Source organism: Vulpes vulpes, chromosome 11 (genome assembly GCF_048418805.1).
Source record: "Vulpes vulpes isolate BD-2025 chromosome 11, VulVul3, whole genome shotgun sequence".
Lineage (NCBI taxonomy): Eukaryota > Metazoa > Chordata > Mammalia > Carnivora > Canidae > Vulpes > Vulpes vulpes.
Window position 1 is genome coordinate 23,506,306 of NC_132790.1, and position 14,338 is coordinate 23,520,643.

General features: G+C 41.9%; 1 protein-coding gene across 6 annotated transcripts in view; it reads right to left on the bottom strand.

Moving 5' to 3' along the window:
- Positions 1-14,338, bottom strand: part of STIM1 (stromal interaction molecule 1) — a 198,085-nt gene that overhangs the window by 54,886 nt on the left and 128,861 nt on the right. For all 6 annotated transcript variants that reach the window (XM_026010589.2, XM_026010588.2, XM_026010591.2 and 3 more), the window contains exon 3: positions 3,283-3,397. In XM_026010589.2, coding sequence (XP_025866374.1) covers positions 3,283-3,397 — 115 coding nt within the window. The remainder of the gene's footprint in view (positions 1-3,282; positions 3,398-14,338) is intronic.

Below are 14,338 nucleotides of genomic sequence, written 5' to 3' on the forward strand. Positions count from 1 at the left end.
GGAGCTAGTCACCAGGAAGACCAACCAGGTGACTCGTGGATTAGGCTTTGGGCCTGGAAATATTAGCCTAGCCCAACCTTCAGAAAGGAAAAGCAGGCTGCAGATTTGAGTGCCTCCGTGTAGCCAGTGATTAGATCAATCATGTGTATGTAATAGGACCTCAGTAAAAACTTTGGACACAAAGGCTCAAGTGAGCTTTCCAGACAGCAAACACAACTGTGATTAATGTGCTGGGAGGGTGGTATGTCCTAATTCCATGAGGGGAAGAGACAGAAGCTCCAAATTCAGAACCCTTCCAGACCTCACCCTATTGGTCTCTTGTTTTGGCCCCTTTAATCCATTATAATAAAATCATAATCATAAATACAACACTTTCCTGAGTTCTGTGAGTCATTTAGCAAATTATCCAACCTGAGGGGATAGTGGAAACCCATGATTCATAGCCAGTAGGGCAGAGCACAAGTAGCTGGGAACACACAGAGTTTATGGCTGATTGGTGTCAGAACTGAGAGCGCTAGGATGCCTGGGCAGCTAAGGGGTTGAGCACCTGCCTTCGACCTAGGGCATAATCCTGGAGTCCCAGGATTGAGTCCCGCATCAGGCTCCCTGCATGGAGCCTGCTTCTCTCTCTGCCTATGTCTCTGCCTCTCTGTGTCTCTCATGAATAAATAAATAAAATCTTCAAAAAAAAAAAAAAAAAAAAAAAAAGAAGTGAGAGCACTCTTCTTGGGGACTATGTCCTTAACATGTGAAGTCTGCACTAGAAAGTCAGTGACAGAATGGCATTGCATTATGTCATTAAACACTCTCTCTGCCCCATATTTCTCATCTGTAAATGGAGACAATCATAGTATTTATACTTCAAAGGACTTTCATGGGAAACAAATGAGTTAATATATATAAATCACTCAGAACAGTGGCTAGCATTTATCAAATACTATATAAATATTAAGAGTCGTTTTTTAGTTCTTGTTGTTTTTATTACTGAAGTCTAGAACTGGCTAATGTAGCAATTATCAGGCTTTTCTGTTAAAATCTAAATAACGCTGAAAAAACACTGGCTCCCAACATCAGGCAGAAAATGTTAACAACACTAATCATGTAAATGGTACTGACATTAGCCAGCTGATGTTCTGCACACAAATGAACACTGCTGCTATCTATCTCATCTAGCTAAACGGGCCAGCCAGTTTGTGCCAGCGCCAGAATACTACATGCCTTTTGTAGCTCTGGAAATCATCACTCAGAGATTAGGGACCTTGTTCTAAATAATGAAGCAAATTGTTGGGAGGAATAGTACATATGAAGATTCTCATTTTTACCTTGTCAAACTACCAGGCATGACATATGGTGAGCAAATTCTAAAATGGTACATACATGTCACCACCTCTCAGCTCAGCTATATGCTACGTCACTGGAGTGCACTGGAATGTTTCTCTGCTCATCAGTAATGGGAACCAACACCTCAAAACTCACTCCATTGTCTTCCATCTTCCTGTCATTTAGAACATACCTGGATGTGTTCCAAATAGTTGCTGAGTCCAGGAATAAAGTTCTTACCAGAAAATTGTCTTGGCTGCTTTTTAGTATTATGATTCTGTCCCTCTGTTTCTGCCCTCTCTTGGTCACTTTCCCTTCCCAGCTACTTCTGTGTGAGCTTTCAGAGAAGGCCAGGAATGCTCCCCCTGTCATCTTTCATTCCAAATTCCCACTTTTGAAACCCACTCTTAAAACCCAGGCGCCATGTCCTCATGTTGTTACAGAAAAAAAAGAAAACTAAAATTAAATAGTACTAATTAGAGATATTTCCTGGCAGTGCCAGTATATAATTCCAAAGATCATTTCACTGCTTGATCTCACATCAGTAGACAGCCTGAACCGCTCAGGAGCTATTAAACAAAGCCCCCACAAGGAACTTAGCTCCTAAAAATTTCCAGAAAGCTGTCTGTATAGCTAACTTGTACTTCCTCTAAATTGATAAAAACACAGAGTGAACAAGAAGAAGTATCAGCCTGTCCATGCTAGAAATAGGATTAGAATCCAGGTCTTCTTGCTTCAAATTTCATGTTCTACACCTACATTATAGATGATCCTTTCCAGATCTAACATTTTATAATCCCAGGTATGATTAAAACAAAAATGAAAACTGCCTCATTTCCTACCAGAACTGGTTTTCTCTACCATCAGACCAGTGCTTTTGACCAAGAAGGCATGAAAAGGTACTGATCAAGCAAGCAGAAGGTCCATCTAAATCCTGGCTCTCCTATTTACTAAATGCATGATAACAAGTAACTTTACAAATCTAGGAATAAGGCTCCTCATCTACAAAAGCAGGGGCCCTGGCGGTCACTTACATTTAACCCTTCTTAGCATCAAGACCTACCCTATGAGACCCTACAAAGAGATTGTGCCCAACCTTGTTAGTATCAAGATACTCTAGCCACAGATAGAAATGTAGAGAGGCTAAAGCCCTGTTTTTCCCTTCCCTGTCAAGCTTCCCACAATTAGACATGCTCTTTTACTCAGAGTTCTGAAACAAATGTTCCAGAAAAAAAAAAAAAAGTTGTTAGTCATGGTTTAACCGTTTTATACATGAGAAATAATAAAGTTTTATTTATTAAGTTCAACATGACTCTGCAGAATGACATGACTGCTGAAGGCTCCAGTATCTAATCAGGCTGCATTAACAGATGTACACAGGGTCCAGAATTAAGAAGTTGAAGGCCCTGCTCAACAATAAGCTGGTCAAACCACACCTGGGAGCCTGCGTCCAACTCTAGAAGCTGTGATCTAAGACATTAACAAAAGTGTTCACAGGCAGGAAGCCAAGATGAGGAGGAGGCTGAGAAATCAAGTTTCTTCAAAGAATCTGGCTATTTAACCAGAAAAGATAAGATTCAAGGGAGAATCTATCTTATGTACAGCCAATCTTTGAATAATCCAAGTAGGGAGTTATGGAAGGAAGGAGGCCAGTGAGCTCCTTATCTCTGGAGAAGCAGCAGAAAGTGGGGTAGGTGGTGAGACAACGGGTAGGGACAGGATGGAATTCAATTAGAATTCTAATGAAGAGCAGCTCCAGCTCTATTTGGAGCATCTTCCCCTCTTCCCAGCATGGTGACTAAATTCAGTCTTATTCAGTGACTATATGTAAAACTATTTTAATAATTTGCTCTTTACAAAGCATGTTATACTTGTGTACTTTTAAGGCCAAGTTATGCCCATCTTCTTTTGTCTTCTCTCAACCTTCCAGCAACTAGGTTTGACAACCAAGCTGCCTATTACCTTCTGAAGACTTCCAGGCCTTCCACAGGTCCTCCACACTGATGAGCTTATCCTCACCATGGAAGGTGCTGTGTTTCACTGTTGGGTCATGGTAATTGAGGTCTTCCCTCAGGAACTGCAAGGGAAAAAGCACACAAGTCACAAGAGACACTAGGAGTCAACCCACCAGGATCTCCATGCAGGCCATCCAGCTTTCCACAGCACATTCCATCCACCCCATGTACAAGCCTATCACATTACTCATCTGTCCTTCGATGTGCACAGGGCCTAGTTGACAACCACGCTGCCTCTTCCTTGTTATATGTTTCACTTGAAAAAAAAAAAAAGGAAAAGAAATTCCTTCCTCATATTTTTATAATTATGGAAAATACTAAATGATAGTTAACTGGAATTCAATAAGCTAGAAGAAGAAAGGAGGATAGGGAAAAAGCATTAACAATTTTTGATCACTTGTTTATATACTAAGCAATATTCTAAGAACTTCTACAGTACTTTTTCATCTTATCCTTTACAACCAATGAATTATCACACTTATTTTACAAACAAGAACAGTAATACTCTAAGATAATGTAACTTGCCCCAAATCACATTAAATTTAGAGAGATTAAATTACTTGCTACGATAGTTTTCAAATATGTCCACAATTCTATGACAATCCTCCCACAAAAGGTGAATTCCTCTCCCACTGAATATAGGCTGAGATGAATGACTCATCATCTAACAAACAGAATGTGGCAGCAGAGATGTCAAATGACTTCAAAGGCTAGGTTAGAAAAGCAATACAAAATCCACCTGGTTCTCTCCCTTCAGGGACACAAGCCTTGAGAGCCCTGAGCCAACAAAGATGAGGCCTGGCTACCCAAAAGCCACCATTTTAGAGAGATCATGCGGAAAGACTACATAGAAATACAGAGAGATGTCCAAGCAGCTCCAACTGTTTGCCTTCCTGGTCCAGGAGTCAGGAGACTTCAGGTGATTCCAGCCCCTAGCTTTTGAGTTACTTTATCTGATCCCAAGTAGAAATAGATGAGCTATCCCTGCCTCCATGCCCCAACCGCAGGTAAATGACAAAATAAATGTTGCTGTTTTAAGCCACTGAGTTTTGGGGAAGTTTGTTATATATATAGCATTAGATAACTCAAACATTTGCTCAAGGTTACAGCTGATAAGTGATGGATTTGTATTCCAATCCAAGATATATGACTTTACAGTCTAAATTTTCCTCTGGTACTACAGATGCTGTCCTTTAATTATCGATATTTCTTTTCATAATATATTCTTGCAAGAAAGAAGAAAAGCAGAAGAAACCAGAGCTTTTGGAAACTTAACTGGTAATTAACTTCACAGATACCCATTCCTCTGATACTTAACCTCATTGGTATGTATAGGATTGAACACTAATCACTGCTTCCCCTAGAGCCTCAAACATTAAAGAAAAGTGCAATTGTGATTACTACCTTTTAAAACAGTTTAGCAAGATTTTCAGGAAATGTTTCTTATCCATCTTTCCTTATCTTTGGGTTCCAGGAAAGGACTTGACCCAGCATAACACCAGTAAATGTTATTGACTAAAGAAATAGATGATTGACAGTATGGACCCAGATTCCCTAGCCCTGTAATCAAGGGGTGATTTCCATCCCTGGGTTTTGCAGACATTAAGACATCTGAGGCTTAATGACTCAGGAGAGAAGTCTGAAGGTAGTCCACACTGGAGCACTCTCAACTTACAGGCTACTGAGCACAAAGAACTTGACAATGTCTACAATTATAATGTAGCTCTGTCCAATACAACTTTCTGCAATGATGGAAATGTTCAATATCTGTCCTGTCCAAATAGTCCCCACTAGGTACATGTGGTTACTGAGCATTCATAATGCGGCTAGTATGACAAACTGAGATTTAAAAAAAAAATTATTTATTCATTTGAGAAAGAGAGAAAGACAGAGTACAAGCAGGGGGATCGGGAGATGGAGAGGGAGAAGTAGGCTCCCTACCAAGCAGGGAGCCTAATGTGGGGCTCAATCCCAAGACCATAGGATCATGACCTGAGCCAAAGACAGACGCTTAACCATCTGAGCTGCCCAGGCAGCCCCAAACTGAGATTAAAAAAAAAAAAAGAGGGATCCCTGGGTGGCGCAGCGGTTTGGCGCCTGCCTTTGGCCCAGGGCGCGATCCTGGAGACCCGGGATCGAATCCCACATCAGGCTCCCAGTGCATGGAGCCTGCTTCTCCCTCCGCCTGTGTCTCTGCCTCTCTCTCTCTCTCTCTCTCTCTGTGACTATCATAAATAAATAAAAAATTAAAAAAAAAATTAAAAAAAAAAAAAAGATGTAGAATTAAATGGCCAGATGTGGCTAATGGCTACATACTAAAGGGCAGCTCTGACACATTCTCCAACCCCAGATATAGGTACAACCTGGCTATACTCCCACGGGGGCCGGAATGGTGTAAGTAAAGACCTCTGATGAGATGAGGAGGTGAAAGCAGTTGAACAGCCCTTCATTCGTGCCTTCTGGGCACAACTAAATTCAAGTCCTTCTGATGCGGAGGGTTAGGTTCTCCAGCTCTCCAACGTCTCATTTGTAATTGGTAAGAGAATTTATCTTTAATAAGGATTACACAGATGAGGGATCCCTGGGTGGTGCAGCGGTTTGGCGCCTGCGTTTGGCCCAGGGCGCGATCCTGGAGACCCGGGGTCGAATCCCACGTCAGGCTCCCGGTGCATGGAGCCTGCTTCTCCCTCTGCCTGTGTCTCTGCCTCTCTCTCTATCTCTCTGTGACTATCATAAATAAATAAAAATTAAAAAAAAAAAAAACCAGGATTACACAGATGATGTAGTAAAGAGTCTAGAGCAAAGAGATGATGTCAATTCTTAGAAAAACTAAACTGATGAAAGTATTTTTTATTTTTTTTAATAGACAGCCTTTTAGGCCATCCAACATTCAATTCATTTTATGCTATAAGTTGTAAATTTTAACAGTTTTTCCAGGTTGCAACCCTCTTATCCCAAACCCATTCATTATACTATCTTTTATTCATTTTGAAAAATGCTATTTAGTAATAAATTAAGTCCTTGCATATTCTCGAGTACATTTTTAGACTCTGCATTCTTTTGCACTAAATGATATTTCTATTTTTTGTACTATCACTTGATTATTTTATGATGCTTTTCATTTTATTTTATACTTCAGTAATAATTTCTAAAGCCTGGACCCCCTCTTCTCATGGCTCTTATATTTCAGAATATTTCTTGTCAATCCCAGCTGTTTATTTTTCAAAACTAACTTAGAACAATTTTGTTAATTTTAATTTTGTAAACTTATTGAGTCTGATTGCTCTCACTGGAGACCTAAGTGATGAGATCACTAGACCTTAAACAGCAGACACTGGGACATCTCAGGGAAGACACAGTCACATACAGTCTGACACAGCCAGTCTGGGGACAGAATTCCTTCATTCATTTAGTCAACAGATGTGAGATTTCTAAGTACGAGGCATAGTTCTGGGCACTAGAAATGCAGTAAGTAGTAAACAAAACAGATACAATTAGTGGTATTAGTGGCTTGTCATTTTAGAGGAGTCAAGGAAGGTCTCATTAAGAAGGTAACTTTCAGGGACGCCTGGGTGGCTCAGCGGTTGAGTGTCTGCCTTCAGCTTAGGGCGTGATCCCAGTATGGGGATTGAGCCCTGCATCAGGCTCCCTGCATGGAGCCTGCTTCTTCCTCCGTCTATGTCTCTGCCTCTCTCTGTGTCTCTCATGAATAAATAAATAGAATCTTAAAAAAAAAAAAAAAAGAAGGTAACTGTCAAGCATCTATCTGAAGGAATGTTGGAGAAAGGCAAGCAGGAAAACTGGAAGAAGAGTATATCCGAAGCACAGGGAATGACAAATCCAAAGAACATGCTTAGTTCAAGAAACAGCAAGGGGGCCAGTGGGGCTGAAGAGAAATGAGAGGCGATGACTAGTGGGAGATGAACGAGGGAAGTGACAGGGGTCCAGATCATAAACACCCTTGTAGGCCATTATAAGGACTTGGATTTGGACTCTGAGAGGGAAGCTGTTGGATGAATTTGAACACAGATGCAACATGATCATATTTATAAATATTAATATTTATATATATTTAAGAGTCATTCATTTATTCCAGACAGAGAGAGAGAGAGAGAGCATGAGCAGGAAGGACAGAGGGAGAGGGAGAGAGAATCTCAGGCAGACTCCCTGCTGAGCTCAATTCGGGGCTCAGTCTCACAACCACAAGATCACCACTTGAGCAGAAACCAAGAGTCGAACACTTCACCAGTCGTGCTACCCAGGTGCCCCAACATTTACATTTTTTATGAGACTGTTCCAAATGCCGTGCTGGAGAGTAGACTATAGGAGGGCAAGGGTGGGTGCAGGGGAACCAGTCAGGTGGCTACTGCAATAATCTAGCTTGAAATGACGTAGTGGTGTGGGCGTAATGAAAAGTTGTCAGGATTCGCAAATATTTTAAAGAGCTCAAATATGTAACCCTCAGATTCCAGATACAGGTATATCCTATGTTAGTCCTCTTAGGCTCTAACCCAGACTCTCTTAATCTAAGACTAGAGAAACACACATCATATGCAGGTGTAGGAGCAGAAATGCCAAAATTTCCAAGAAAGGGAATTGCCTGCCATTCCCAGCTAACTCGAGGAAACTATCTGATGATACATACCAGGTACTTATCGAGAACCAATAAAAAATAGACTGCTTCTTACAGCCAAGTCTGACCACTGAGGCATACAGAGAGCAGAGCAGTCACAGCAAGAAAGTAAAGGAGGACCTGCATGTGGCTCACGCACTCAACCGGTGCCGCAGACCAAGAAAAGGAGTGCAATCAGAAAAGAAGGTCAGCAAGAAGATGGTGCCAAATGAGGAACGTGGGCTGACAGAAGCACTACATGAAGGAAGGGCCTGGAGTTGAAGGGAGCTCCTTAGAAAACAAAGAGGAGGGGGATCCCTGGGTGGCGCAGTGGTTTAGCGCCTGCCTTTGGCCCAGGGCGCGATCCTGGAGACCCAGGATCGAATCCCATGTCGGGCTCCCGGTGCATGGAGCCTGCTTCTCCATCTGCCTGTGTCTCTGCCTCTCTCTCTCTCTCTGTGTGACTATCATGAAAGAAAGAAAGGAAAGAAAGAAAAGAAAAGAAAACAAAGAGGAGGGATGCACCAATCAGACCTTTTGAGTAGGTAGAAAAGGCAGTATACTATAAATAGAAGGCGTGCACAACTTGCAGAAACAGACCCTTGCCTTCTGGTGTGACTTTTGGGCAAGCTATTTGGCCTCTCTGACCCAGTTTCCCCCTCAGAACAAGGACCAGGCGTCCCTCTCACCTAAGAGAAGTAAATGAGACATGCTTGCAGAAATCACAAGCTGCCTTTGTACATATCTTTTAAGGGCCAATGGATCATTTTCTAAACTGAACCCATATTTGAAAATCAGATTTCATACCAAGAAAGTCCTGCTTTTCAAGCTATCTTTATTTTTTTTTTAATTTTAAGGACTTTATTTTTAAGTAATCTCTACACCCAACATAGGGCTTGAACTCACAACCCTGAGATCAAGAGTTGCACGCTACACAGACTAAGCCAGCCAGGCACCCCCACACTATGTTTAAAAAAAAAAAAAAAATCTGGGATCCCTGGGTGGCGCAGCGGTTTAGCGCCTGTCTTTGGCCCAGGGCGCGATCCTGGAGACCCGGGATCGAATCCCACGTCGGGCTCCCGGTGCATGGAGCCTGCTTCTCCCTCTGCCTGTGTCTCTGCCTCTCTCTCTCTCTCTCTCTCTCTCTCTCTCTCTGTAACTATCATAAATTTAAAAAATTTAAAAAAAAAAAGAAAAAAAAATCTAAAGATCTAGACACTGAGTTCCTAGGTCTTAAGGGCTACAATTGGATTGGAAGGCGAATGGTGGCTCAGGGACTTGTCATGAGCTGGTGTTGGCATGGCAAGCTCATTATTTTTATATAGATTGTCCATTACAAATTAACTTCAAAATGCAGCATTTTGTGAAGATGTTTTTATTCACATTTTACTTAAAGCTAAGAAAAAGATCAATTGTCCATATCAAAGGACATGATGTAAACGTTGTAATCTGGAGCAGCTTGGAGGTGGGGGAGTTGGTGCTGAGGGAGATCATGAGTGCTTCAACCCCCACCCCCAGGGCATCTCTCCTGGGTTTGCAAATTGACCTGGCAACAATATGCCAGAGCTGAGAATCAGCTGCCCCCTTCTGAAGAGGCATGTGCTCTCTAGTCTGAGAGCAGAGAGCTTGTGATTCCTGATGCACACAAAAGCACTCTGTTAAGTTGTAAAGCACCACTCATATTAGTTGTCATTATTATTGGCAGGAGGATGAGATAAGGATATGAAAGTAGGAGAAAATGCTTTTTCATCAAAGTTGGCTCTTCTGCTCTGTGTATATACCCTTACAGTGTTATTGTTACTGACAAACCATATATGCTTTGATAAAGGTCCTAGTGATCTAGTCATAAACATAGCAAACAAGCTGTAATGAACTCGAACTCCAATGTCTAATGTACCTGAGGTAGGCACTGCCATATATTACTCTGAACACTGTCCCACATCCAGCTAATAGCTAAGGTCTAATTTAAGATATAGTTTAAAGGCAACAAAAAGCAAAAACAAAACCAAACCAAAGAGACAACTTTTGGCTCCCACAACAAAGATTTACTATTTCAGACTCAAAAACAAGTAGCTCTTCTCTCAGGAAGGTCTAAGAAGGCTCCCTAAAAGTCTTGCCTTACCATGGTGGATGCAGCACCGGCAGGAGCTGCATGTAGCTCAAAAGCTCCCTGAAGAGCAGGGACCAGCTGTCACTAGGTATATTTAGCTCTATGAGCTCAGAAAAGTGATCTCCCTGGCGGTGGCACAAAGAATGCAACCCCATGCCCACCCCAAGTGAAGCAGTAGTGAGGAGATGTGGGTGAGAACAGATAGGAAGGGAAACATCTATCTAGAATCCCCAACAAAATAGGCCCAGCCAGCTTCCGCAGTGAACAGACTCGCTGATTACAAAGCTAGAAGAGGAGCGACACACCTTAGGGCGCAGGGATCCAGACAGATGTCCTGGGTATTTCCTTAGAATCAATTACTCCTCCCTCCCTATTTCCAACTGTGTTCCTAACTGCTCATCTTCCATGTCTCCCAAACCAAACCACAGCACCTCCACTCCCACTTAGGCCCCTACACACACACACACACACACACACACACACACACACACACACACAACTTAGAACCCACAGACACATGCCCCAGATCTAAGATGCTTCCCAACTCTTGTTCACCTCTTTGCCATCTACCACGGATCCACATCTTAGCTATAATAGCTGTAAATGCCATTTGTACAAAGTGCTGGGCCTTGGATGTCTCAAGGGCAAAGTTTCTATCCCCAGTGATATCAGAAGCTATTGCCAAGGGCATGGAGATGACAGTTGTTTCTCACTCACCTCTGTACATTTAATCCCACTTCTTGCCAATCTACCTACCATATTAGTCACCAGAATGACCTTTGTAAAGTACAAATCTGAAAGTATACCAACTGCACCTACTTAAAATCTCATGGTTCCTCATTACCTACGGAATAATGCCTGAGATTCTTGGCCTCGTACTCAAGGCCTTTTACAATTTGGTCATAGACTAACTTTCCAGGCAGCTATTCTCTCTCCTTACCAAACACTTACACTCCAGACCAGGGGTCAAAAAACTACAGCCATGGACCAAACCCAGCTTGCTGTTTCTTTTTATAAATAAAGCTTTATTGAAACATAGCCACATTCATTCATTTATGTACTGTCTATAGCTGTTTTCATGTTACAAAGGCAGAGTTGAGCTGTGACACAGACCACGGTTAACAAAGCTTAAAATACTGACTATATGGCCCTTTATAGAAAATGTTTGCCAACATTTGCTCTAGATACATCAATCCACTTCAGGCTCCTTGAACAAACCATACTCATCATACCTCTAAGCATTTATACAAGGTGTTCCATTTAAAATGCTTTCTCCTTCTCTTTATCTGCTAGAGAAAAAGTTACTGCCTCTGTGAAGTTTTCCAGACCTCTCTCAAGCAAGTTAATTGCCCTATTCCATTTGTTCTCTTAGTTCTCAGAGTATACATCTATGACAGTGCATATCCCATTACAGTATAATTACTATTCAATCATTCCCCTTTACTATCCCTAAGCAACTCAAATATAGAAACTATATTTCACTTGTCATTTATCTCTAACCTGTGTCTTATAAATTCTCACTAACATCTAAATGAATAATTAATTTAGCTCCAAAGCCCTTCTCCAAGCACAGGGTCTGGCACAGCAGGGAATGTGGTTATTAAATAACTGAATGAACATCATTCACCCTACAACACCTATGGTTGCTTAGCTTACCATAACTAGTCAATGCATTTTATCCCCCCTACACAAAAGGGAGAAAAAGGCCCCCAAAATGTCAGCCTATTTAAAATAAAGATATTCAGCTAGGAGCCAAAGGGTTACATTGGCTTGGATTCAGTGTAGCATAATGGTTTAGAGCTTGATTTTAGAGCCAGGATGCCTGGGTTTGAACCCTGGTTCTATCACTTATTTCAGTGTATCATGCACACCATTTGTAAAATGGAGATGATACCAGTAAAAAACTTCATAAGACCCTCATGTTGAGGGTATTACAAATGAGTTAATTCACATAAAGTACTTAGAATAGCACCTAACACAAAATAAGCTCTCCTGTGTGTGAATGAAGCTCTCCTAAATATAAATATATTTAATATGTTGTAAGAGGAATGTAAAGGTAATAAGAATGTGCAGTACTGGAGACCACTGTTACAGTGATGCTTCTCTCTCATATACAAAGGAGACCCATAGGGGAGGTAAAAGATGTTTCCTAAGTGTTTGCTATATGAAGACCACATGCCATGAGATCAGCAATGGAGATAATTTAAGACAAGGCACTGGTAATCTTCTGATCTTGAAGGTCTGTTCCATCCTCCTCAATGATTATTACTTTTATAGTGTTAACTCCAACTAAAACCAAAATTTCACAACCTTATGCAACACCCTACCTGACTTTTTTGCCACATCAACTGCCATTTCCTCTCATCTCCAGTGATAGTGAATTACTTGAAATTTTCTGAGGCTTTTCACCAGTCTAACATCTTTGCATATGCTATTCTCTCACCCAAATACTCTACTTCTTTTCCTGGTTATTCCAGTCATCTCTTCAGACCCAAATTACATGTCAGCAACTCTGTGCATGGGTAAAACTAACAAGTCTTCCTCTTCTGTGACTCTATCACAGCACTCATCATCCTACTATAGTGTCCTCATCTGTTGACATAGCTATTTCCACCGCAAGAACTTCCTCCAAGGCAGCAACTATGCCTTTCCTTTTTCTCCTATATACCTACCACCTAGCACATGTGCAGGTACAGAGAATCCCTCTGAGATCCAATCCTCATCATGGGATCAACCTTGATGTCCTCAGACTATGACACCGGGCACATGACAAAGATCAAATCCTAAAGGCAGCATCTCAAGTTCCAGCCTTCCTGGCAAAGACTGGGAAACTCTGACATCTCTTGTCTTGCAAACTTTCGGGACCAAAGTATACAAGCTAGCCAAGGGGAATGCTGGCTGGGGAATCTTTGTCTTATGAAAAGAGGCTAGAAATAGGTCACTAATTTAAAAATATTTCCCTAGAGAGAAGGGAATCATCTTCTTAATTGGGGTCAATACTGCAACATTTTCAGAGAATGAATATGCAGCACTAGAAAGAATGCATGTCAGTAAGGATGCTTCTTAAAATTGATGAATTAGAGGGGACTTCTGGCTTGACAGTATAAGAAGCTCCATGGACCCACTATCCAGTGAAACTGGTGAAAATAATTTTTTTACAGCAACCATTTAAAGTTTCTGGAAATGGTCCTGGAGCATGCAGCAAATGAAGAAACATTGGCTCAAGAATATCTACTAAAGGGGTGCCTGGGTGGCTCAGTTGGTTAAGTGTCTACTCTTGTCTCAGATCATGATCCTGGGGTCCTGGGACCAGAGCTCCCTGCTCAGTGGGGAGCCTGCTTCTTCCTCCCTTAGCCCAGTGCTTGTGCTTTCTCTCGCTGTCTCCCAAATAAATAAAATCTTTAAAAAGATTATCTACTAAAACTCAGTAAGAACCTGAATTAACACCTGCTGCCTCTCTCCCTCCCCACTTCCAAGTCAGTAAGACAGGAACTCCACCCCAGACTGGTGCCTCCAAGAACTCAGGGTTCTCTGATTCCAAGCTCCCAGCTGCAGGGCTATCTGCCTGAAAGGAGCAGGATATCAGCATTTCTCATCCTGCCTCCAGTTACCTGTTCTACCTAGGCTAAGTTCTAGGTGAGTCCAGTTAAGAAGTGGGCCTCCCTTCTTCCACTTAGCCACCACTTATGAAGCAGGGACTTCACCTTGGACACAAAGCCACAGAGGATCCTGGGGCCCTGATTGCCATTTCCTTGGTTTATAAAACGGCAATTATACTCTGGGAGAGGTAAGTCAAAATAGCCTGAAGCTACTACCACACCTTCACTGAGAGCTCAGCTCCTAAAGTAGGGTATCACTCAAAGAGAAGCACATCATTATCTCACCTCCAGCTCCAGAACCATGGCTCAGAGAGTTCGCTGGGGTGGAAAGCAGACTTCACACACAGTTTCAAACCTCTTCCTAAAGGAAATTATTTTATTTGCTACAGAATGTGAAAGAGTTCAAGGCCAAGGGCATTCTCAAACAGTGAAGGTTGTGGTAAAAGGCATTTAGGAGGAGATTGGTGGATTTGTTAGGGATAGAGGCTAGCTGTAGGCTGGAGAGCTTACTAGTGAGAATTGGGGAAAGAGCTGGGAAAAGCCCTCCTGGAATAAGAACACATCTCAAACACTTATCTCAGGAATTATCCTTTCAGAGGAGCCCCAAAGTGACTTGACCCATCTGTGGAGCAAATTTATGCCATTGAAAACAACTACCAAAGCTTAACAGCTGAATGTGGCC